The sequence below is a fragment of the Solea senegalensis genome, linkage group LG1 (genome assembly GCF_019176455.1).
Source record: "Solea senegalensis isolate Sse05_10M linkage group LG1, IFAPA_SoseM_1, whole genome shotgun sequence".
Classification (NCBI taxonomy): Eukaryota; Metazoa; Chordata; class Actinopteri; order Pleuronectiformes; family Soleidae; genus Solea; species Solea senegalensis.
Window position 1 is genome coordinate 35,549,040 of NC_058021.1, and position 27,064 is coordinate 35,576,103.

The 27,064-nt window shown below is 42.0% G+C and overlaps 1 protein-coding gene across 3 annotated transcripts in view; it reads left to right on the top strand.

Moving 5' to 3' along the window:
- The window catches only part of LOC122757999 (rho GTPase-activating protein 21-B), an 87,077-nt gene that overhangs the window by 27,534 nt on the left and 32,479 nt on the right, over positions 1-27,064 (top strand). For 2 of the 3 annotated variants that reach the window (XM_044011812.1, XM_044011903.1), the window contains exons 1-3: positions 13,707-14,287; positions 18,858-19,052; positions 20,916-20,937. In XM_044011812.1, coding sequence (XP_043867747.1) covers positions 13,976-14,287; positions 18,858-19,052; positions 20,916-20,937 — 529 coding nt within the window. In that variant the 5' untranslated portion in view covers positions 13,707-13,975. Of the gene's footprint in view, positions 1-13,706; positions 14,288-18,857; positions 19,053-20,915; positions 20,938-27,064 lie in introns of those variants that run through there. The other variant, XM_044011991.1, reaches the window with a different exon arrangement.

Here is a 27,064-nt window from a genome sequence, read left to right on the forward strand (position 1 = left end):
ATGGCACAGATTCTTCTGTCAGGTGTAATTTTGACATTCTTTTCTTGCCGAGTAGCCAAAACAGCTCACAGCACAGCGTGCACACACTGGCACACGGAGTGATTTCATCCCCCCATTTTACGTTTAACTACCATAATAGCTGGCCTTTGTCAGCACGTCATTATACCACTTTTTTTTTTTTTTGCTTTGATTCGCTCCATGTTCAGTGTTGCTTTGACAGTGTTTACAATCGTAACCTGGATACCATACTACTAATCTCCCCCTCTTCCCCCTTTACTTCTGGGGTCTCGCGTTACAGAGGCTGACATCGCCTCGTTCTCAGCACAGATCTGTTGAAGGCAGGCACACACCCTGGGCAAAGGTCACAACACATCCGCGCTACAGGAAACGTCTGGGACGGTCTTTAGAAGCGGAACGGGATCCAATGTTGTTCCTCAAAAACCACTATGAGAGATTCCTGACCTCACACTGACATCAGGGTTTAGGTTTCCAAATGTTGGCATGAGCCAAAGAGATTCCCACATGACGGGCGAAATAGGAGGTACAGGAAGCGGTTTCAGGAACAAGGAGGAGGACCTGCTAGTAGCTAAATCCTTGTGAGTGTAAAACAAGCAACAAGAGGTCAGTTTACACCAACGTAACAAAGTCGATGAATGAATTAACACGAGCAAAGGAGGATTTCAGGGGATGAATGGGATGGAGGATGAGGAGATGGCCTTCTTTTAATCCCATTTCAAACTACATGGTCAACACTTTTAACCTCCCTGACCTCACCTCAGTCTAACACCAGTTTCCCCTCTAAATTTATCAGGTTTCCCTTAAACCTGGCCAAACCTAAACCACAACTATTTAGATTATGCTGTATTTGTATGTCTTTACCAAATATCTTATGTATGTTTTATGTATTTATTGTTTTTCATCATATAAACTGCACTGAACTCAGCTTAGATTTGATTTGACGACTAATGAACTGCGGCGAAGGCCTCAGTCTGCAGAGCGGGGGGGAGGGGGGGTATAGTATAGTGTGTGACTTCTGCTATAACACTCCCTGATGCCGTCCGCGGTGGAACAGTTCTGTCTGTGTGGGATTTGACGGCGTTGAGGTGTTGCTCAGTTTAGCTGCTGATCTCTGCTCTCTTAACAGGATTACAGTGCTTTCACCTGAAGGGTAGACAGACTCTTAAATGCTTGCAAGCCGTCTCTGACTGCCAAGCTGTCCTTCACTCACCTGCGAGGAGGAAATGCACAATTCTGCCGCACGCGTGAGATCCATCTAACCATATTTTCTGCGGGCGGAGAGTCGGACACTCAGACTTTTGTTTACTCAAGTAAAAATAGGTTTTTGATTTCTCCTCTGAAGACAGGATGTATTCTAGTGATATCTAGTGTCTTTTCAGGCCGGCACTTTGAGATTTTTCCACTCTAAAATGCCTTCTTTGTGTGGAGGGAGTTCTCTCCGACCAAAGAAAGATGCATATTCAATCCCGTTTTCGCTTGGACAGGCCGTGAGTCAGCTGCTCCAGCTCAGCCACACCACTGACAAACACACACACACTCATTCATACACACACTCCTGCCCCTCCTCCACACACACACACACACACACACACACACACACACAGTAAGTGACAGTGGAGTTTGTTGGTGAAACCATCTGCTCATCAGTCTGCTCCTCTCCCCCTCTTTACTTCCACATGGACTCACACATGTGCCACAAACAATGGACACTGCTGAGTCACATGACCCAATATCCATGTGATCAGTCTTTTATTTTTAGAAATAAATACTTTTTTTTGGATCATCTTGTTGAGAGTTTTTTGCCTTTGGATCGGTTTGTTTTTGTTTGACTTGAGCTGTTTCTTATTTCTTTTTTTTGGGGTTGGTTGATTTTGTTTATTCGTATTTATTCATTTTTACATGTCACATATGTGTTTTTAATGGCTGCTCTGAGACGAGTGTCCCCTCCAGGGACAAGCAAATTAAGTGACATCATAAATATTTGGAAAAATCCATGTTCTTGCCTGTAGTGAGTCAAAATATTCTGTTTGTGTAATCATTTCTTTTAACCACGATGATTAAAAACTGTCTCTTTTGCTCCAGTTGTGCATATTAATTGTGCTTAAGCTTGTGTCTGGAATGTGTTTTAAGTTTCCATAACTCCCCAAATCCTCAAAGAAGAAGTGACTTTGACATAAAGTCTATATTTTTTTACAGCATCCTAAAGCCGCACATGTCGTGTATGCATGCCAGCATCACAATGTGATGATTTTAAAGTGCTGGTTACTTTTATATGACTTCAGTAAACTCCACTTTTCTTTAACGTTAAAGCTGAAATAGATGGAAATTTTGACTTAAATGTGCCAATATGATTCATTCTGATTCCAGTGCTTATATTGTCTATGGTATGTGGATCCAAAGATGGACAGGACTCCAAAATGTGTACTTCTTCATTTACACATTACTGCATTTAAGTGTCGGGAATGGCTTCCCATATTTAACACACAAGTTTGTCAAGGCTTTTTTAATATTGCATTTTGACGCAGGCTCAAAATGGATGCGACACACGATGTATTAAAACACTTTTTATATTTATCGTCTGCATCTCCAAATAAGTGGTGTTCAAGGAGCCACTGAAGAGCCGCATGTGGCTCTAGAACCACATGCAGATGACTTTCCTGTGGAAATTAATGGGAATGATTTTAAATGCCATCTTCACAGAATGTCCACTGGTGGAGCCTAAGATTCTGGTTTAAAGTCTCTACAATGACCTTTTTGGTTTCTGTTAAGTTTTTGTGGTAATCTGACAAAACACAACATTTTATGGACATTAAAGTTTGCAAGTATTAAACCTCAGGTGAATGAGTTATAGTTATGAGTTATAATAGTATAATTGATAGTGGATTACAAAACAATCTGTTGGTCTTTCATAGACAAACAAGGCGTGAGTTGCTCGTCATGCAGCAGTGGTGTTGTTTTTGTGTGATGGGAAGAGCGGTTACTCATCAGGAAACATGGACTAATTTACTCCAGATTAACAAAGTACAAACAGACAGGGCTCTTCTTGGTTTGTCAGTCCTCCGTGGGGGGGGCTCAGACCCTCTGGACAAACATGTGATGAAAACATTACTGTGAAGAATGACTCAGCTGCGACATGCGGAGAGAGAGCTAAATTATCTTTTATTGTGCTGGCCTGTGTCATCATGACATGAGTGGGTTTTGTTGGACAGACCCAGATTAAAGAATTGAACAGACGGAAGTTAAGTGGCTGTGAGTCTCTGATGTCAGCCGTTAAAAGAGATGCTGCTCAGGAAAAATTTGGTCCTGAGAGAACGTTTTAATCCCATTTGACTTTATGAAAACAAATGTTACTTCAACGCTCAAAGTGTTTGAGAAACACTTGCCTTTGCAGCAACAAGACCGGAGTTCACGACCGATGCGGGACAAGGGCCTTTCTTAAATATCGTGATAAAATCGTACCATGACTTAAATATCACGATAATATCGTATCGTACTGTGACTTAAATATTGTGATAATATCGTACATGACCTAACTATCGTGTTGATACTATACCGTGACTTAAATATTGTGATAATATCGTACAGTGACCTAACTATCGTGTTGATACTGTACCGTGACTTAAATATTGTGATAATATCGCATACCTAACCATCGTTGATACCGTACCGCGACTTAAATATTGTGATAATATCGTATCATGACCTAAATATAGTGATAAATATTGTGATAATATCGCATCATGACCAAATATAGTGATATCTGACTTAAATATTGTGATAATATCGCACGCGACCTAACTATCAGATTGATATCGTACCGTGACTTAAATATTGTGATAATATCGTACCGTGACCTAACTATCAGATTGATATTGTACCGTGACTTAAATATCGTGATGATATTGTATCGTCACATAAATATCGTGATGATATTGTATCGTCACATAAATATCGTGATTATATTGTATCATGACATAAATATCGTGATTATATTTTATCCTGACTTAAATATTGTGATGATATTGTACCGTGACTTAAATATCATGATAATTTTGTAACATGACTTAAATATTGTGATATTGTACCATGATTCTAATATCATATCGTACCGTGACCTAAATACTATGATGATATCGTATCGTGATAATATCGTACTGTGACCTGAATTACCTGATAATATCAAAACGTAACCTCAATATTGTGACTATATTGCACGTGACTTAAATATCGTGATAATATCATATCACGATATCGTACAGTGACCTAAATATCGTGACATTGTACTGTGACTTAAATATCGTGATAATAGCGTATTGTGATATCGTACAGTGGCGTCTCTTATTCTTCTCTCCTCTTCTTCTTCTTCCCCGCCTCTCTGTGTGTCTGCAGCAGGTCACGTCGACCCTCTTGAACAGCAGTCCTTCCTGGCTGACGTTCTCTGTCCGAGACATTTTTCAGTCCATCTCCTCCCCGAGGCTCTCATTTTATCTGCTTTTCTTTCCCTCATTTCACCCTGATTTCATGGCCTGGTTTCACTCATGACCCTCAGTGTCCCACTTCTTCTTCTTCTTCTTACGTTCCCAGCAGCTCACGTCATGCTCTTGTCTCCCAGTCTCTGTTCCCACCCTGTGACCTTGGGCTTCAGCGTCGCAGTGACTCTCCAGACAGCGGCGCAGACATGATGATGATGATGATGATGATGATGATGATATAAAAAAATCTGTGATTACAGTCGAGCCGATCCACAGAATTACTCAGCGCCGTAAATCAGACCTGTGTTCACACTGAGACGAAATGCGAAACTGCGAAATGCACTCGGGAGAAAACGCCTTCCTCTGAAATGAAGCTGCAGGATCTTCTGCCGAGGCTGCTGTGGAGTTTCTTGCGTGCTGACACACTGATTTATCTGCACATGTCTGTTCTCTGTGACACTTAAACATCACACACACACACAGTGAATTTATGTGCAGTGAGAGTACGTACAAAGACGTACGGTGTTCCGTTTGTGCTACATCGTTGCGTGCGCGCGTTTCTCAATATGTGAAATTGAGTACCAAATTTTTCCATTTTTCTGATGAATGAATATCAAAGTGTCTTTCTTTCTTTCTCCATTTCCTATGGAGAAAGCATGAAACTCACACGGTCACATGGTCTGTGTGAACATTAGCTCAGCAGATGTGGATGAAGAGTTCATATCGCCTTGAATATTTCATATTCCAACACGTTGTAAAGTCTATTTTTGGAGTCGTAGAGCGTGTCCGTCTGTAGTCGTTCATGAATTTTAAACGACAGTTGTGAATTTTTCACCCGTCGACTAGAAATAGCTCCACTGGACACAGTTGTGAATTCATCTTTTACCCACAGTGCAAAGCTCCTCAAGAAATTGTATTGTCTTGGAAAGTCTTACTTTAAGTGTCTTGTACAGCTGTTGAGTTTCTTAAAAAACGGTTTGCTTTTACTTTGTGGTCGATGAGCCACTAAAAGCGTAACTAAAGGTAACTATTTTACTATTTAGCTGACATTTGCTCCATTTCTTTATTACCTACTGACAGAAAACGCATTTGTTGAGACAACGTTTGAGTCACGGGGATTCTAATGTTGTGTTTTTTTTAGATGATTTGAGATATCAATGTATATCTCATCTCTCACTTGAAGTATCAATGTCAGCATCACTTAGGATTGACAACACACATCAGCCCTGCGTTAAAAAATAAACCTTGGTTCACAGTGTGTCACATATACAGTTTCATTCATTCATTCATAGATTGTTTTGTTTCGTGATAATACCGAGCTGAGCTGCACGTGCGTTCTCGCCTGCCTCTGTATATCCGTCACACTGTAAATATGTATATATCCATGAGGCATGTGTCTGGAGCGAGTGGACCCTCCGCCCTTGTCTGAGTCGACAGCAGCCCGACCTCAAACCTCAGCCCTGGTGAATTCTGGGATCGTCTTACACCGACTGCTGCTATATGGGCTCTTTATGAAGCGCAGGCGGCCGCGTGCTAACGGCAGCGTCGCAGCTTGTTAAAGGAACCTTTCAGCCAGGCTGGAAAAGGCCGAGCGACTTAGTTTACATTCAGGGTGGACAGGTTAGTCTGTGTCCTGTTCTCACGCGTCGGTAGAAGCCATGGACGTGAACCGAGCGTTTGTCCGAGTGTCTGATTAAAGCTGCTGATGTGGACATTTCCAGACGTGGTGGTGTTGGGTGGATTCTGGACAGAATAGTGGTGTCTGACGGAGTGAATCCTTCTCCTCTTCCTCTGGGGGTTTAGCCCAACCCTATAGAGCAGTGATTCCAAAACACTGGGTCATGGCCCACAGATGGGTCACAGGAAATCTTTTTGGGTATCCCCAACAATTTTGCAGAATTTTTTACCAACCCTTTTGTCGAGATTTATGTGTATACATAACTAGAGGGTTGCTGGTTCAAGTCCCCACCTGGTCAAGCACTGGTCTACCCCTGAGCAAGGTACCCAATGCTCTCCACTAGAGGTGTCAAACTGGCGGTCTGCGGGCCAAATGGCCCCCCAATCGATTACCGACAGCACAAACAGCGTAAAAATGGGCAATGTTCACCCTTTTATCCCTGAGCCGGTGTCGGCGCTGCACAGTAGCAGCGGGGGTCACAAAGCCAGGTCAGAGGTCAGATGTCACATGACCTCTCGTCACCATGTCAGTCTGACGGGAGAGTAACTGTGTCTTCATTAGTGCGTCCTCATGATCTGAGGGTTTGTGGTTTGTCCCTGAGGAGAGTGAGTTGGAAACATTTTTAAATTCAGAATGGAGGTGTGTGTGTGTGTGTGTGTGTGTATGATGGGGTGTGGTCGTCCTGTCATCACAAACATATTTGTCTCTCTTTTTCACGTCCTGAGCGCAGCTGTGGAGGGAGTGAATGAGGCTCCTGCTCAATGCTTGATTGGCACAGGCGTTTGTCTGGAGGTGTCCAGGGATTTCTGGAGACAATTGTCCAAATCAAGCTGGGCTCCTTCACCGCTAATATGCACATGCAACCCCTGCCACCGCCGCCACCTCCTCCTCCTCCTCCACCTCCTCCCCCCCCTCCCACCTTCAGGCTCGGGGCTTTGTCTTCCTCTGTCCGTGTTTTTTGGAAGAATGTCCAAACCCCGTAAGCTTCTCCTCGCTGCAGCCTCAGCTTCATCCTGAAGGCAGGAAATCCCCCGAGTTTCTCTTCTTTTGTTTTGCTTTTCTTCCTCCGTGCTGCACACACACACGCGCGTGCACACACACGGTCTCCATAGCAAACTGTGAATTCTAAAATTCTGGAGTTGTTTTTGCCAGTGGAACAGAGTCGATGGACTGGCTCATAAACGTGTCGTGGGCATGACTCACTGGGAGTTAAACTGGTAGCTTAAGGAGTTGCGTCATGACTCTGTTTGATTTGGAGAGTCTGAAAAAGTGAACGAGTGCCGGTGCCAGCGTCGTCCTCACGACCAAAGCATGCATGAGAAGATTTTTTTATTTTTTTATTTTATTGTTTTTGGATTTTGCCCCGTGACAACTTTTATAGGTGGCTTTGACATTTATTATAACACAACCTCTTATTTGCTGAGGAAACATTGGGTTGTGATTTGTCAATATGTGGGTAACAGTTAAAAGACCCACATTTATGTTTTATGGTGAACATTTGCAGTCATAGCAAGAGCTGGTTTTTACGAAAGAGATGTACTAATGGTGTGTTCCATTTGTTGTCAGAACATCAACATTCATTCGGGAACAAAAATTAAACCTTATTTGACGATTAGCTCGATTTAATCAAAATTGGCTGTTTTTGAGGATTTTGGGCCGTAATATCCAGCCCTAAACTAAACAATAAGACACAAATTATCTCTTAAAAGCTGTTATATACAATACAAAATACAGTTTTCTCTGTCTGGTCAGAGTTGAACGAGGTGGAGAGCATCGAATGTGTATTGTTACTTTCTTACACCTCGAAATGCTACTGGATTTTTTTGGGGGGGGATTGATTTAGATTTTATGGTTGTAGAATTGTCCAAGAAAATGTTAAATGAGTGAGTTCATCTGTCCCTTTTTCCAAAGATAACTTTCACTTTCTATATCTGGCAGTTTAGGAAAGTACTGAGAAGCCGACGTCACAAACGTGTGATGCACCGGTCAATCTTTGTCTGTGATTGTTAGGCTCGTTCCAGGCTCTACCGTAATGACAAGTATATGGGCGCAATTAAAGCTTTATTTCTCTGCTTTTACGGTATCCATCCATCTGTCCGTCTTCTCCCGCTTTATCCAACACATGAGTGTCACGCGGAGTGCTGTCACTGTGTCTTTCTTGTTTAATATTTACACAAACTGTTAATAACATCCCCCCCAAATGAAAAAAAACAGCCTCCTCCACTCACTTTCTTTTTATTTTTCTCCACTGTCTGGAATGAAAGTGTCTGTCCAAAAACACCCTCTCTGCTTCCCTAGCCGCCTCCTCCCGCTCTACTGACGGACGAGAGTGCAGTGAAATTACATCACAGGCTCTTTTTATATTTGTATAATATCTGACTCCACTTTTGCCTTCAACGCCCAGATTATTCCCATGAAACGAGATCTACCTGCTGGAGTAGATGTGCGTGATTGGCTCTTTGCAGTCTCCGGTGTCTGCTGTAGAGTCTCCAGCCGTCGGTTGGTTTGAAGAAGGGCTTTATAGTTGTGCAGTGGTGTGGCTGCATCGTCTGTTCCTCGGCCCTCATTAGCTAGTCCTTTGTTACAGTAAGCTCCATACTTGGTGGAGCCCAGATGCAGCATGTCCAGATTAGATCTTACACCCACCGGGAGTCCTGAAAAGACAACCCCCCCCCCAACTCGACGTCTAATCCTCCAGCGGTACTTTCTCTTTTCTTCTCCCTCTCTGTGCCACACACATTCACGCCCGCAGATACATAAAGCTGCTCACACACGCACACATGCACACAAGGACCATTTGGAAAGTTCCGAATCACTCATTTTAGCTGCCTTGTGTGGTTTTAATCCCCCGTCAAGAGATCCTGTCAGCTGCTTCCTGCACGATGGCAGGCCTTTTTGCCACTTTTGAATCCCTGTAGCTTAACATAAGCATGGATGAAAATATCTTTGTCTTACATAAATGCAAACATCAGAAACAAGTTTTACAGCTCAGGGGAGGAAATGCAGCTTTTCCTCTTTAGCTTCTTCTGAATCCACAAATTAGACTCATGACTGGCCTTAAAAGACCCACTCCGAGCCTTAAATAGCTCGTCAGTTTCTCCATCCATGTCTTTGTTTTCACCACAGCCGCAGTCTGGATGTAGTCCTTGGCCCTGGCATGTGATGTTGTGTGAAGCCACAGAAACATTTGTGGAATTATCAGCAGGGAGGACTCGCGGAGACCGGAGTCCAGCTATGACGACAACAACAACAACAAGGGGCTCGACAGAGACCCTCCAAACAAAATACACACAAGGCACCACCACCGTCCGTCTGCACCCATTGGTAGAATTTCACACGCCTCTGTGGCCACACTTCAGTCGCTTTTATCGACTGGACCACACCAGTGTTATTAGTTATTGCAGCAACACTCACAATTTGCACCTCAGTGTAATCTCATAAAGGTCTTCAAAGTCTCTTCCTCTTCTTGGTGTTCAACATCTCCTGCTGCTGCTGCTGCTGCTTTTATTGTGTGTTTGAACACGACCGTCATCCAATTAACCTGTGGCTGTTATTTTAAGTTGTTGAAAATTGAAAGTCAAGTAAATACTGAGATGAGTTCTGAGGCGACACCTGCGACCAGGCTCCAACTAGACAACACCAGTTGTCAATGACGACTCATATTACTCTCTTTTCCTGGTCGGCTTCAGGAGGAAACCCAGAAGACTGTAGCTGCTTATTCCACTGTTAAATATTGAGATTTTAGACATTTCCTTTGCTAAACCTTGGAGATTAACTTTTAGATTTTTAACTTATCTAAAGTTCGGCATTGTTCGCTTTGATTAATGTGTCAGGCACAAGGTAGCAGGTACCATCGCTCATGGAAAAGCAAAAAAAACATGCGGTGCCGAGGCGTGTTGCGATCATGTAGTGGAAAAGTGTTTTTTATATCCAGTCTGTGGTTGTGTCACATGACTGAATAGTCAGCACTGTTGCCTAACAGCGAGAAGACCCAGGTTCACAACTTGGTACAACTGAGGGGTCTTTCTGTGTAGTGGATGAACTCATATGAAAAGTGGAATGCCAGAGAAAATAGGAGAAAGTCAAACCCCTTAAATCACCTTAAAATACTCTTCTGTCCTTTAGTTATGCCTGTACATACACTGATCTGTCCACAAACACAAGTAGACACACACAAAAAAAGTGAAGTCACATGAGTGCTCATGAAGAGGAACACCCGAGGCCAACGTTGGCCGACATTGTTGTGGTCTGGTTAGTTTCCCAGGCAACGGCATAATATTTCTGGGTGGTATGTCTCTTTTTTTTTTTTTCTAGGGAAAAGGGGGTCCATTTCTTAGAAAACAGAAATTCCATCAGATGTCTTTTTTTTCTTCTCTTTCTTATCATGTGTTTTAGATTTAAGAGGAATTTAGAGACATACATGACGGAGCCTATAACGGTCACAAACGCCCGAGCGGAGGTGAGAAGCATTGTTTGACTGTGGCCTTGTAAAAGTGGAAACATAACAACAAAAAAATGACATTTCCTCGAAAACCCGCTCGTGGCCTCGCACACAGTACTATTCTTGTAACGGCTTAATCCTTGTTTTGGCTCGCGGAGGTCAAGTGTCTGGACCGGGCCGCGTATGGCGACGTCTATTTCTGCCCGTCTTTTCCGTACAGAATACCACATGCTATATCCAGTCGAGTCAATGTGGTAACAAGATGCTCATAACCGAAATGCCGAGAGGGAACATTCCACGACTGGATTCCTGATGTTGTTTTGATGGCCGCTGCTGCTGCTGCTGCTGCCATGGATGGCAAATATTCCTTAGAATGAAAATAGTCTGGTGTTTGCATTTTCACAACTTTACAAAACCACAGCGGGCCGCAGAGGGATCCGCATTAGCTGTTCTTGGAAGTGGACCGTTCAAGATTATGGGACAACCTGTCCTCACTCTGGAGACATAGTATATGGATGCTGAAATTCAGACTAAAGATGGATATACATGGGATGTATTTAACACGTACAAGTAGTAGGAGGCCGTGCAGCAGCAGCGGAGTGTAATGATGTTTCTACTGGAGCAGCAGAAATGCTCCAGAGAGCCCTGAGATGAAAATGTGATTAAATATTAAATAGATGTTTTGGCCCCCGCTCTCATCTCTGGGGATTCGCTAAAAGGTATCGGAGCAGAGTCTGTTCCTGCTCCCAAACATCTCACTGCTCCTTAAAATAAAGGCGGTTGCCAAGCCTCTGCGGAGTTTGTTTGTCTTGCAGGATTGAGGAGGTTCCCTCGTGTAACCTCTTATGTAACGCGGTAAAAGGCACAAAGTGTGGAGGGAGAGAATGGGTCTGAATTTATGCGCGTTAAGGCAAATTGATTGATGGTAAGGTATGAATGTCTGACGCTTCCTCCCCGTTGTTGCCCGTGATCTCCTCCCGGACACAAAGTGAAGGATTAGTTTGGACCGTGTTCGACTTGACCTGTGTTTTCAATCACTCTGGCTAATTAGATGGCATGTCAGGTTGAAGTTTTTAAGTGTGGAGTCATCGCCGTGTCAGCCTTCACAGGTCCACTCATAAACTGGAAGCAGAGTTGAGAATTTGGAGACGTATGCAAATGTTTGTCCTTTATAAAATGTGCATTATGCAGATGGTAAGGTTGGTAGATGAGTAATGTTTTAGGACAAACACTATCTTTCGTCTATCAAAAGGTCATGAAGACTGTCACTTCAAAATTCAAGTTTGACAGGGTTCCCATGGGTCCTTGAAATCCTTGAAAGTATGTGAATTTGAAATTCTGAGGCCCTTGAAAAAAACCTCTACATTACTTTCTAGTCTGTCGAGAACTACTGGTTTATGTAGAAACGTGGTGCCGACAGCCTTTCAGTGACATAATTACATTGTACAAAAGACACATCCAGATATAATAGAAAAAGTATTTTGTGAGTTGCTGAAACATGGCAATTCATTTTTCTACCTTAGTGTGACCTCTGGTACTGGGAAGAGGAAGCTAGTTTCTTTTAGTCAGGGCAGTAGAGGCTGGTTGCAAGTCTCAGAACAGTCTGTCTCATTCTGTCACAATGACCTGACAGTACAGTTTAGATCGGACTGGAGCCTGTACACAATCTGTCCTCCACATCGTAAGCTGTGTCAGCACATTCAGTCCTTGAATTGGTCCTGGAAAGTCTTGAAAAGTCTTTGAATTTGATGTCAACAAAGGTGGGGGAACCCCTGGTTTGACATGGTATTCCCGGTCGCCAGTTTACACAAACACATGTGACAAGATTTTTCATTATTATACTTACTGTTAGTCACACAAGCTAGATTCTGCTTCACTTGGGGCGGAGCCGATTGCTCAGTTAAAAAGATGAGTCAGTTGTCACTTCAGTAAAAAGAACCCAAAATACTTCCAAATGCTGCTTTTTAGACGCTTTGGTGTCACAACTAGTTTACCACTCGGAACTGTTGTCCTTGAGGTTAAGAACAGTCACTGTTGTGACAAAGTGTATCTAAGGCCAAGAAGGGGTCACTGCACCCTCTGCTGGAACATGTGGTCATTAGTTTAGATGTTGTGATGTGCTTCTATGCTGTTTATTTTTAACCCGAAACAAGTTTTCAAGGTTCTAGAGATTCCCCCACATGTATTTGAAGGTATATCTGCATTTCAGGTAAGATTTGACACAACCCTGGACACTATACACTGGAGAATATTTTTTTGTCTTTATTTTGAGAAGAATTGACACATTTTGTCTGTCAGAGAGAGAGCTTTGATGACATTTGTCAAGAAATGGTTAGATGTTGGTGATGATCCGGACACGGATAAAGTTGTAAGGTAGAGGTTATTGACACTGTAGGAAACTGAGTGTCCTTCCTGGAATTGTGCTCTCTTTGAGTGTTTCTATGTTATAACACAAAGAAAAAAAAATACCAACCACTTCCTTTGCCTTTGCTACGTTACATACAACTGTTAATGACGTTAACCAAAGGCATGGGCTGCAAATTAGTCATGTCCCGAGATCATGCATCGCTTTTGTTATACTTATGCAACTGTGAAAATCTGCATGGTTCCTGTAAATAAGTATTTTCAGGAGCTATAGTGTGTTTTTTTGTGCCTTCCTCTCGTCTCCCTGACTGACCACCACCATATGCACCACGCAGGCATTTGCTGTTTGATTCTGCAGAACCGATATGTCCACCTTATCTTCATTAGACCCTCTTGACTTGTTTCCCTCACTGTGAAAACATTCCCGGGTTATTCCTGTCTCCTGGCAGATAGCGGCTTGTGTGGTGCCTGTTTTGTTTTTGTACTTAACTCTCCTTTGACTCCTTGTGAGCATCTCGTCTTCCCCTCTCATTTGTTATGATTTATTGATTAGCTTCAGCCTGAGTCACTGAGTGTTAGTGCTCGCGCTTTTTAAAAGGTTGGCAGGGTAAGAGATGAGTTAGAGGGAGGCAGAATTCACTCCAGGCCCGCCTGGTGTGTGTGTATGTGTGTGTGCATACTTCAGAGGGAGGTTTCTGTGGAGAGTGGGTGGGTGCTTCAGTCAGTCGGACTGGGCTCTCTGCAGAGCACTGAGCCACTGTGCTCTCCTCTCAGCTGAGTGGAAATATCATGTGTCTGCGCCGGGACGCCCAGAGGAAAAGCCCCATTTTCTCCGAACTGAGACCAGAACGAACGGGGAGGAAGAGAGAGAGAAATGAAATGAGCTCGGGCAGAAACTTGGAGACTTCAGAGAGGAGGAAGTAAAAGGACGCAGTGTTTTACTGAGGATAGTGTTCTGTCCATTCTGGTGTCTGGTCCAAACACCTCAGACTTGGCGATGCCATGCTGGCCCAGAGGAATGGGCTACCCCCAGGCTGTAAGCCAGCTCCTCTGAAGGATCACCCCGACCTGCGCGACGTGGACGTGAACGCCGTCGGTTGCTGCTCCCTCTCACCTTCGCCATCGTCCGGAGGTTGCCCCTGGGCTCGGCTGGCTGGCGTGGACGGCTGCCTGTCAGAGCCATACTGTCTGTGGTTCCAGCTTTTGGCCAGAGCCTACTGGGGTGAAGTGGAGTTGGGTCTCACCAGTCCCAACCGCAGCGTGTCTTGGGCTCGGCTGCGAGAAGCATCCAAGAAGAATTGCATCCGATCTCGGGTAAGGACGTTGTGTTAAGTTTCTGAGGCATTTCAGCCACATTTACTCACAGGTTTTTAGGACTTAACAGCGTCTGGCAGATGCGTCCAGATTCACATTTGATCAGGGAGGCGAGGTGTGAGGCAGCTACACTTTGTTTTGCCATCTGAGGAATTTAGTTTGCGTCATCCTCCTCAAGAGCAGCATTTCTCTGACCAGTACCTTTCGTAACATGAGCGAGTGAGTGTGTGTGCATGGGGAGTAAAGTTTTGTTTATTGTTATTGCTGCTCTCCTCTGTGGCTTCACAGTGCCTCTTTGCTGTATGCTTGTCAGAGGAAGATATGTTTATTTTCCACTTGGAGCAGCCTCAATCTCCAAATTTCATCCCCAGAAGATACCTATATTTTAGCCCCTTTTTTTTTGCTTCTGGGGAGCTCTCTTCCTGGAATGAAATGGTTGTCCAGAGGAGGCCAAGGAGGGAAATGAAAGACACATTTTTCCTATGATTTATTCAATAAGGATGACTAATGTGGTCACAGAAGGAGAGATGTTTGGAACCAGAGGGAGTGAACGAGGTAGAGCCATGAAGTCAGACGACTCACGGGTGACTCACAGATTTAAAAAAAAAAAGGTGGAGAAAAGCTGAGTCCACAAGTAACACCATTCAAATTCACTTGCGTACATAAAGACACAGGAGAGGTCATGCAAATGCACCTTCGTCGCTGGCAAAGGCGCCATATGGAGGCACACAAATCAAACCCCTGTCCACCACGACTGTTTTCATGATGAACAGATTGCATGCATAATTGAGCAGCATTTCTCAGATAATTGTGCGAGCTTGTTTGGATCACATTTACAGTATTGTTCCCTCCTGAATACGGCCAAAGAAGCATAGTTGCAGCTGCAGTTTCCCTGAACACTCGGCGAGTTAAGCTGTGTTTGCAGATGCCAACTTTTTAAGTGAACAACTGTATTTGTCCAAGTATACAAACACTCGTGGTGAATCCGTTTATTGAATGAACCAACTTTGCTGTTCATGTTTTTCATGATATTTTGCCCTGGCTGAGCCATGAAGACCTCGAGTATCAGAAAATGCTGTTTCCCGTTCTAATATTTGTGATTTTTGACCAGTGTTGATAGAACTGATACTGGTACTTGGTGTTTTCTGGTTGACCTATTGCATCGCAGACCAAAACAAACCATTCTGTGTCCTACTACTATTACTACTGTTACTACTATTTTACTATTACTATTACTATTTACTACTATTGCTACTATTTTTTTCAGGGATGATATGATTCCACTTTTTCCTGTCCAATACCAACAGCACAAACTCGAGTATACCGATTTCAGTCCGATATGGTCACGACACATTTGTGCCATTGCCATAGTCGAATTCTCCAACTGTGCAACAAATACAGAAGAAGCCTGCAACATGACTCGGCTAAAATGCCCCTGCTGATTTGTATTTACATTTCTACTAGTGCAGCATGCAGTATATAGGATTTTTACCCAATATCAGAATCGTATCGGCTCATCCCGAATTTAGTTACATCAAAATATTGAAGTATTTTTTGCTGACAAAGCATCAAATCTGTGTCACTGTCACCAGCAAAGACCAACATAGATCAGCAAAGACCAACATAGATCAGCATAATGATGCTAGTTGACCAGCATAGACCAAGATGCACCAGCATAGACCAGCATAGACCGACATGCACCAGCATAGACCAACATTGACCAGCATAGACCAACATGCACCAGCATAGACCAGCATAGACCAACATAATGATCCTGATAGACCAGCATATTAATTGAACACAGGGCTGCAGTATCTGGGTGTTGGTCTAACCTTGAGAATGTCCATTTAATACAATTTTCAGCATGTTTACATGTATTCATAAGTCTAGTTTAAATGGGGCTAACACAATAATTAGATTTTTTCTTACATCATGTAAACTGCTGTATAATTCAACATTTTTTTATAGGAACAGAGAGAGAGAGAAAGTGAGAGCGAGATGGAAAATGTGTGTGTTTGTGTGTGTTCTTCAGCCGCGGGGCCGTTTGAGTCAGATGGCTCTGCTATTGCATAATAGCCACATTAAATTTTCAGCATGAAATCAAAACAAACAGCTGAGTTGGACTGTGTCAGCTCCTCTCCTCTCTTCCCTCAGTTACATTATGGACCCGGGGCTCAGCGCCAGTTCAGCTCCACTGAGTATTGGTGGTGATTTCACCAGTCATAGCATTAAGCCCACACCCATCCTGCATTCTCTGGAGGCCTCTACATCTGCTGCTCTCACAGAGGCAGAGGGGCGGGCGGTGGGGAGAATGTCTTTGTGTTGGATCCATACCTAAGATATGTTTTTGGTGGGTGAGAAAACCCGGGCTGAGGCTCAAACTCTTGGCTTGTGAGAGTCACGATGGTAGTTCGAGCAACGACCACTAGCGCACGCCCTGCGGTGCAGCGGTTCGGGCTGCGTTGTTACGTCGATGATGGATGTGACATATATCTCACTGCTCTGGCAGCAGAGATCTGGGTGGCTTCTTTTTTTCCACCACAGAGATGTTACAGGATATTTCCTTTTATGTGTTTAGGTTTGCTATAAATCTTGACATTTAAAAGCTTTGTAGGGCAATAAAAGGTGCATTGAAGTTTTGGATTTTGATGTTATTTGAAAAGTTTCATGGAAAAGTAACAGAAATTCTCAAAACTGACTCTTCCTGTTGCTAATGCTGCTTTTCCACTACATGGTCCTGCCTCGCCTCGACCCTTGGTTCATTACGATATAGCTCCTCCTCAACGTGGGCGGAGTCATCATAGTACGGCTGTCGTGGTTTTCTACGCGAGACAAACTAGTGACTTGTAAAGCAGTTGTTCTGGGTGTAACTGAATCGTTAGAATCAGTCGATTAAAAAGCTTTGTTCACAAAATCGTTAAGTACTTCCTGAGATCGCTAAATACACCAGACTTCGCTGTTAAAAATTGACATTTTAGACATTTCCTTTGCTAATTGTTGGAGATTAACGCATGTTTTCAGGGATATAAGGGATTTAAGTATTTTTAACTGATCTACAGTTTGGCATTGTTCACTTTGATTTTTGTGTCGGATGTCTTCTGCTTATCCACATCCAAGTCTTCTTTCATTATGAGTTGATGATATTATTAGTAATTACTGCTGTATATATTTGAGTCTATGTGATATAAACAGCAGAAAGTTTCCCTGTTTGTCTTGGTTTGCGTAGCTGAGGCACATGAACACACGACTCAGTGTGTCTCATGGTATTTTCAGCTTTGCATCAGTTGCTGTTTTAATCGCTGTAGACTTAATTTTTCCAGACTTTTCTACAGGCATTTGCTCCGATGATGTGGAGCACGTGTTGTTTACTGTTATGCAGTAAATGTAATGAGATTTAAATGTTGTTGTTTCTTTTTTATGCCGTGTTCATTACGGTAGATTTGCAGGAATGTAGAAGATAAGTCTGGCCATCAGATTAAAAACTCGCCCAAATTACCCCGTAAAGCCCTGGATGTGTAATAACTGAAGCCATATGTGTGATGCTGTGATGTGTGAGGAAGAACTCATGTGAGTTTTACTGAGGTTTACCTTAAAACTACAGGCACTTATCTGTCTCCAGGTTAGTACGGGTGCTTGAAAGCCTTGAAAATGCATGGAATTTCTGGAGAAATTAAAATATGTTGTAAAATAAATAGTATACTTACAGGTTAGTGACATATTTTGAAATATAAAGCTTATATTTTCCTTTTAAATCTCAGGTTTTTCCTCATTGAGCGTGACCTCATCTCTTTTAATGTGAGTTAATAATAGTTTTGAGTGAGGGATGTTAGGGAAGAGCCGTGACAATCCTCAATGTTGGCATTGGTACAGATACTTAAATAAGTGCTTCATTAACTGTAAAGAGAAATGTCATGTGACAAATTTGAAGAAGACAAAGGTTCAAATGTTGTTTTTCCAGGTTCAAAGCAAAATCTTTAAGATTAAAACTTTTTTTCACATTTTTTCGGTTGCAAATCTGTTTTTTTTTTCGGTTCAAATCTCGTTCCTTCAGGTTCAAATCTTGTTTTTTCATGTTCAGACTTTTGGCTTATCAGCCTCCATACACAAAAGTAGACTTTTGAAAAAAAAAAATTTCTATTCTACATTCATCACAGTATTTATTCAGTATTACTTAAACCCTAATCATCACTTACTGTGTTTTCGGTCTTGTTTCCATTGAAAATCTTGTCAGAACACAACGTCACACCTGAGCGTTACTCAGCAGAAACATCATCATCATATGAAATACAGGAAGAAACGCTGTGTTGTTTTGTCAATCAGGACGATTAATGAGATGTGTGCTCATTCACAGGCTGCTTCATCTGTGAAAACAGTGTGTCATTATTTTCATAACCACATTTGACTTCTCTGTGGAAGAGAACCCAGGGCTGTGTTTCCCAAACCTGGGGGAGGTTCACCCTCCTGTAAAGGGACATGAAGATCATTTATTACATCAGATTACATAGCGATGAGTTTACCGGCCTGTGTAATGTTTAGAAGACTGACATGGATATTCCTGTTTTTTCTTCAGGCTAAGCAGAAGGATGGGCGCGATCAGAGCGAGGTGTCGGCCACCGCCGCTTCCCCCGGGGCAGAGGAGGAGGAGCCTTTCTCCTGGCCGGGGCCAAAGACGCTTCACCTGTGCCGGACCTCGCAGGGCTTCGGCTTCACACTGCGGCACTTCATTGTCTACCCTCCTGAGTCTGCAGTCCACAACTCACTGAAGGTGAGAGGACAGCGTCTGACGACATCTGCACGACCTTCAGACGGAGAGTGTCTCACAGTTAGGGTTAAGAAAACGTTTTCAGAGCAAATAAACTCGTTGATGGAAGTCATGTTAGAAACAGGTTCACATAGCTCACTTCACTGGCAAAGTTTTACTGCGTCCTTCACACGAAACATCAAGCAGAAGTTTTAGCATCAAACATATTTGGTTGGAATATTTCAATTCTTGTTTCAAAAATCATGTGACTTGTGTGATTAATTGATGATGTTTGGTCTATGAAAAGGTGTTGTTTTGTCCAAAAAACAAAATGATCCAGTTTCCATGATTTCTTGTAATTCGGAGGAAAGAAATTCGATTTTTTTCTGGTTGAAAATCTTATTTCTTCAGGTTCAAATCTTGTTTTTTCAGGTTCAAATCTTGTTTTTTCAGGTTCAAATCTTGTTTTTTGTTTTTTTAAGGTTGAAATCTTGTTTTTTCAGATGTTTTTTTGCTTACAGATCATTTTTTTCATGTTCAGACTTTTGGCCCCAATCATGATTATAGAGCTGATGACAAATATTGACTGAATTAATGAGCCAACAAAGACTTAAAGTCTCTGTGTACTTCTGTCTTTGTTTTTTTTCCCTGGTGTCTATTTCTGACTTGTATCATCCCACCTGGGACGTCTGCCAACTGTCCTCTGGATAACATCAGCATCAATCTGGCCAGCAGTCTTAATCCCGACGTTACAACACTTCCGCCTCCTAACGGGCACAGACTAATGCAGACTAAAGGGCTTTGCTTAAACACCACAGGACTTATTTAATGGGAAAATGTGCCGTCGTTTCAAGTCGGCTCTCCCTCAGAGCTTATCAAGGCCTCGCTCATATGAGTTTTCCTAAGTGATAATTCAGGATAAGTTTGCGTTTGCTTTTCTCTGAAGTGTATTTTGACAACCTCCCGTGTTTGCACAAAGGGATTTCCTACAAAGCTTGCTTAGTACGTTAAGTTTATAGCTTTTGGCCCGGAGTTGTGCATGCTTGAAGAGAAGAGGGAGAGAGTGCAGCGCAAATGTTAGGACTTTGAGAAATGTGTGGAACCAAAGACACGGGCAGCTTCTCTCACCGCACGTCTTTGGTCTCACAGTTTTGTTTTTGGCCACTTTAAGGGCCAACGTGTGTCAATGTAAGCTTCCGTTATCTCACAAAACTTTGTGATTCGGATCACGATTGTCGGCTTTCAGCAGTGCTGTCGCTAAATACACTAGACTCCTCTGTTAAATATTGACATTTTAGACATTTCCTTTGCTAAATGTTGGAGGTTAACGTCATGTTTTCAGGGATTTTGAAGTCTTTTTAACTTTAATCTACAGTTCAGCAATGTTGGCTTTTATTCTTGTGTCAGATGTTCATGACTCTTCAGTGACGACACTCTCAGATAAATCAGTGGGATTTGAGTACATTTTGGAACTATAAGAAGATTTTGGAACTTTAAGTACATTTTTGAACTTTAAGTACATTTTTGAACTTTAAGTACATTTTGGAATTATAAGTACATTTTGGAACTTTAAATTTTGGAACTATTAGTAGATTTTGAAATTATAAGTAGGATTTTTAAGTCTTTTTAACTGATCTACAGTTGGACATTGTTGCCTTTGATTCTTGTGTCAGACGTCGTGCTCATGAATTCTTCCAGTGACGACACTCTGACCAATCAGTCTGTTGATGTCACATTTTAGTATCGGCTCAGCTGAGCCGAACCAAGCCAAGTGGAGTCGTGCTAGAACTGTATTTTCTAGCTTAATTAATCAATTAGTGTGTTCATTATATCATTTATATATTATGTATTATATAATTAATTAATGAAATTACTCTTTTCTTTCAGGATGAAGAGAACGGCAGCCGAGGTGAGTAATCACTGAACTTTTCCGATTTTAAATGTGAATTAGAGACGTGCGCCGTGAGCTCAGACCTCAGGTGTGAACACAGAAACCGTTTAGTCTCAGCTGTTCATCGGTCCATGTGCAGAATTAGGATTTAAGGATGATTGACATCCCATAATTGAACTCATAGGGTGGAAAAAGATGCATTGTGATGACCCCGTGTCATTGCCATTCACTTCGGTGACACTGTTTGTTTTGTGACGGTATGAATTTAAATTAAGGGAATTGCAGATAAACAACAGGGGAAGAATCTTAAATCTGTGAGGTGGTGATGGAGGTTTTTTCTTTACTCAGGTTTTTTCTTTACTCTTCAGAGTGGCAGGAGGATTATCAGAAGGATTCTTAAACAACACTGTAGCACTTTCTCGTGCAGATTTACAGCAGAAAAACACAGATTACCGAAGAAAGAATCCACTTTTTAAAGCTGCACTTCGTAACTTTTGGTGATTTTTTGTTGTGCTTTAATGCTCGTATTCTTCTTCACAAATATTATTTTAACGCTGTGTAGCACGACTATCAGACCTCACTGAAGGAGCATTTGTGTGTCTACAGCTGCAGAGCAGGGGCGGGCAGGGACAAGAGGCATTTATCCCGTCCTGTTTTTGGATGAAAAAAATCTTAGACTTACATTCATTTCCTGGAGACTTAATCCAATCTTAACCACAATTACTGATGTCCTAATCCTGACCCTAACCTTAAATGCAACCATAATTTTAAACATGTCTTCACCTTAAAATGTAGTAATTTATGTTATGGGGACTTGATATTTGTCCCCATAAGGAAGACAAGTCCTCATATTGTGTGTGTAAACAGATTTAGGTCCCCACAACATTAGCAATTCCAGGTAAATCAAGTTTTTGTAGAATAACAAAGTCTTACTTCAGTCTGTTTTCAGCTGTTTGACTTTTCTAGTACAACATTGCTGTCCTGCGTTTGTGTTGACATTGAACAAGTCACCGGGCGACACAAGACCCAAACACTGCTATACTGAGAAACACGCTCAGTGTTTCTGCCCCTTTAAAGCAAAGCTGAGTGAGCAGCGTTGTGTGAATTCATTTGACGATAGTTTGAACTCGGTTGTTTTAGTCAGTGCAGTCCTCAGAGCCAGTGTTGTGTTGTGTTGTGATGTGTCTCCATGTGAAAATACACTATAAATACCAGGTGAACGCTGTCCTCTTTCTTTGTTTTGGACACAGAAGTATGTTGTTCTGTTGTGTCATCATTTTTCTACGTAATCTGGATTTATACAGGATTGATATAAACACGAATGGTGTCATTTTTCTATTATGCCATCACTTTTAAGATTCTGACAAATTTTAGCCCCCCTAAAATGTCATTTTTCAGCTTTGTGATGTAACCTGCACCCCACTTTACACACATTTCTACATGTGTTCGATTATTTTGACGGATATACAATGAGCAAAGGGAGGAGATCGTCCTCAGTGTCTGTTTGTTTGCTTTGTGAGGCGTCCAGACTCCTGTCAGTGCCAGGTGTGATTCAGCACAAAACTGTTGAGTGGACAGTGAACATGAAGGCAAGGTGAGCACCGACGGGCTTTTTTAGTCCATAAATCTCCGACCCTGGAAAAACGCATCCCTGCAGGAAATTGAGAGATTCCCGAAAGTGTCCCTCATCATCCCCTCTTGGCTCTCGGTGTCACATTCCTCACACTTCCCCAAACCCCTCCACCCAGTTTAGCCTCTACACATCCACACGCTTCATTCAACACAGGCCTCACAACATTAAACAACACACACATACACACATGGGGCCCTGCTGTGGTGGGAGGAGGAAAGCCTTGAGAGAGTGAGTGTGGATACACTTTTCATGAACTCACGACTTCTTAATGTGACTTTACCTGAAAGACGTCATTACCAGTGGCAGGCTCCTGTGATTCCCTGCCATTATGTATATGTAAGGAACCTTTTTTTTTGCCCTTTAAAGCAGAACCATGCAGGGTTTTTAGCCTTATTTAACAGCTTTGAGTCAGAGTCATTGTGATGTGTGCATTCATTCACACCAGCTCCTTCTTAATCGAACCCTAGTTCGTTTGCTCTGTTTCGCCTAAAAACATGGAATTAGATTTGAACACTTTTCATGAAGCAAACAACACTTTTTAAAAAGCAAATAAAATATCGATTTAATCATTCAAAATATATTGAATGTTGTTGTTTGAAAATACACTGAAAATATTGACACAAATCTAATTCCATATAGGTCTTGGTTCGCTTCAAGTGAACCAAGTGCAGGAAGTGGACTACAACACATGGCATTGTGGGTAAACATAACCAAAACTTACGCACGTGTAGAACGATAGCCAGGAGAAATGTCTGAGCCCATTGTTGCAGCTTATATTATCTCATATGTTGACATAAAACGATAGGATTTGATGCAGCTCCATGCTCCATGCTTTGCTCTTATGCGGAGGAAACAGAAGTTTTCATGTTCATTGGCTTGTCTCGTCTTCTCCTTCAGTAATTCTTGATGCAGCGCCGCCCTCAGGCGAGGTGGGGAATAATTTATTCAAGAGGTTTGACTCTCGCGGAAGTCTTGTTGCAAGGAGATCGGGGGCTCTTTAAGAGGAAGATTGTTGTGCTGCTTTGTTTCTGTTTGTTTTACCTGCAGCTGCTGCTGGAGCTGAGCTCAGGTGGTTGAGCAGGTTGGTGTTGGTTCAAACATCAGCAAACAATAATAACAACTTTAAACGGCTCCTAATTTGTTTTCTAAAGTCACTGTGCGGAAAAATACATGTCATCCACACAACAATATAAGTCTTATTCGTCCTGTCATGGAATAATGACAGTATTCATAATGATTGTTGTTTATAACAGTGTTGATGTTTTTTGCTGCTAATTTTCTGCATTTACTGTCACACTGATGAATGCTGGGTTTAAACAAAATAGAGTTAACACAGATTTGTTTGTTACTTTCGCCGTCTTTGGTGTGAAACAAGAAATATACTAGTTTTCAGATGCTTTGGTGTCGTAATTGTCTGCTCAGTAGGACATTTTACTTTGTTTGTGTCCTCCATAGCTTCACTGTGGTCACAAGGTCCAGGCTGCATATTCAATATATGTTGTCTCTTGTGTAGAGTGAGTATAGAAGGACTGGTTGAATGCATTGTTAGTGTCGTACTCACGTGGTGAGTGATGTGGAACTCCATGATCGTGCAGTGGAGAACCAGTAAATGCTGAATGAATCAAAAGACACTGTCAGTGTGTAATAAAGTTACGACGTGTTCTAATAAAACAGCATCGTGATGATTTACTGCAGAGCTGAAAGAGGTTTCCTTGGCCCAGAAAAGGTTGCTTTTCACATGAAAAACATCTGTTTGTTGACAGACTCCAACAAATGTCAAATGATATTACTACATACACCTAAATCATCACTCCTACAGTTGTGAATATTATAATTTTTCTCTCCGTGACACCCTGCGACAGCCAGTCTCTCCTTAATAACCTGTTTCTAGTGTGTAGGAATTCCATTCACATGGACTTCATGGATTCAATGACTGCATTGTATCGTCGTCGTCGTCTTTCGCAAAGCTCACAAGTTTGCCATTGTTTACGGCAAGTTAATTAACAGTTTATGCTTTGAAATCAACCTCAATACTTGACCTTTTATCCTCTTAACGTTATTATGAAACAGCAGATCGACGTCTGAGACTATGGTCGTCTTTACACCTGGCATTAAAGTGTGTTTTCTGTGATCTGATTGCAATCGGACAGTGCATTAGGTCAGTACAAAAGACTACATTAAGTACTTGGCATCAGAGATGTATGTAAAATATTGATTTCTGAGACAATAGTGAACACAACTGTTCATCTCCCAAGAGAGAGAGGAATCTGACTTCCATGACACTATTTTGAGAGCGACGAATACTCGAAAGTTCCCCAAAAGACAAAGTTCAGGGTCCAGTTGAGCATTAACTCCTGTGAACGCCGGATAACCTGATATCACATCTGAAGTACATTTCAGACAGGTTAGCTCTGTGATATCATCGTCTATGATGTCATTCAGAACCTCATTGAGAAAGTTGGTATTTTTAACTTGACGTCTGGGTCCCTCTAATGAAGCGAAGAATATCTTCGCAAGTCTGGTTCTCTGAAAACAGGAAGTGATGTCAGTGAATTTGGCTGGTTTCATTTTGACACTTTTGTCCATAAAGATCACAGATGTGAAGTGATTGAGTGATTGATGAGTCACAGACGATGGTAAAATGTGACAGAGCAACTTTATTATGTTGGTTTTTTTTCATTTTATAATAAATGTAGTTCTTCTTGGGTATGGTATAGTTGATGTAGAATATTGTTATTTATATGTTAATAGTTAGCTGACAAGATCTGATTCTCATTTCCTTCTGATGCCCACATACTGTCGACGTTACGAGCTAAGAATGAAGTTCACTGCTGGTCACAATCATAGCAAACGACACAGACACCCATAACATCACATCATCGGAGAACCACTTGAACACACGCATACTCAAACACACACGCAGTCGCAGACAGATAATAATGAATCCCATGTGTTAGCTTATTTAAATGCTTATGAAGGAAGGAAAAATTTGCATTTGCATTGCATTCTGTCCGGGTCGAGCTCTGTGAAATTCGCTGCAGAGCAGTTTATTTTTTTGACTCGGAGCCAGTGTGTGATGAGGCTGTTGGTGTTTGGAACGAGAGAGAGAGAAGTGGTGGTGGTGGTGTTTGACGAGCTGGGTGTTGTCGCTAGAAACACTTAAACCCTCTGAAAACATAAGCAGACAGCGACGTGGATACACGGATAAACAAGCGTCATCATGGATCTATGGTCTGTGTAGTCGTATAGGGATGATGTGCTCCACTCAGTGTGGACGTGTTTATTTCCTTTCACAGTGGTTGTGTACATACCACACAGCCGCCGTTATCCCCAAATCATCCCCTCTATCTCACTTCCTCTCGTCCCTGTCTCTCCCTCCTTCCTGTGTCTCTCTCTCTTTTCAGCTGTGTATTTTAGCGAGTTATCAAAGGGTAAAAATCCGATTGAGTCATTTTTTTTTCTCTTTCTCTTTTCGCTCCGTTTATGAAGCTGTGGCACCTCAGCGCAGCGAGAGAAGCAACATAAAAATGTGGCCATCTGTTCAAATATTTGTTTTTCATTCAATGTGAAACACTTTCCTCTGCAGATACCACTTTTATTTCCCTCTCTCTCTCTTTTCTGTGTGTGTATCAGATTTTTGGTTTGTTCCCATGAAAGTCTGCAGAGGGAACGTTAGAGCAGCACAAGCAAACAGAATTCCCCTGAATTCTCCAGTGAGCCCTTTTTAACGCCCCACCTTCTTCAACAAAGCTGTGTCTTAAGTTTTGTCTCCTTTTCTTTTTGCCACGGTCAACTTAGTGTAGCACTAAGACTGGAAACCCGGGAGCCAGTTAAATTCCGGCTCCGTTCAGAAATATGCAAAAGACTCCAGGAAGTATAGCCTTGAACCTGAGAAATTTGCAGAGTTATAAAGAGAATTTCAATATTAATATTGTCTAATCGACTTCTTGGCCAGAGAACAAATTCCTCGACTTCTTTGATGTTCTCCTGCTTTTCTTGGCATATTTCCTTGTCCGTTTACTCATGAGATCTAGTTATATTAGTGCGCTATTTTCCTTTTCATTTCATATGAGAGGTCAAGACACACACAGATGTTTTCTAGTCAAGTGTAAGTAATTATAAATCTGACAGGTTGTTTTGTCTTTTGTATAATGTACGCCCACCCACGTAGAAGACGTTAACATTGTGACACAAGTCACAAAAACTTTTTTCAGGCAGAAATCCAAACACAACTGACAGTTCACCTCTCCTCTAGCATGCCACATACTACATAATAATAATAATAATAATAACAATGACACAAGTAATGAACTTTGTATCATTAAACCAAGTTACAAACACCTAAACTGACTTAAATTAGCTCCAGAAACCAAGCAATAGGATACAATCTGGTTAAAATACTACAAATGTGACTAAAATCTAAATAAAATGACAACCAATTTACCATGAGTCTCCAGTTTATACAGAAATAGACAAAAGTCGAATTTTTCATGATTGCTGGCAGTAGTAGAT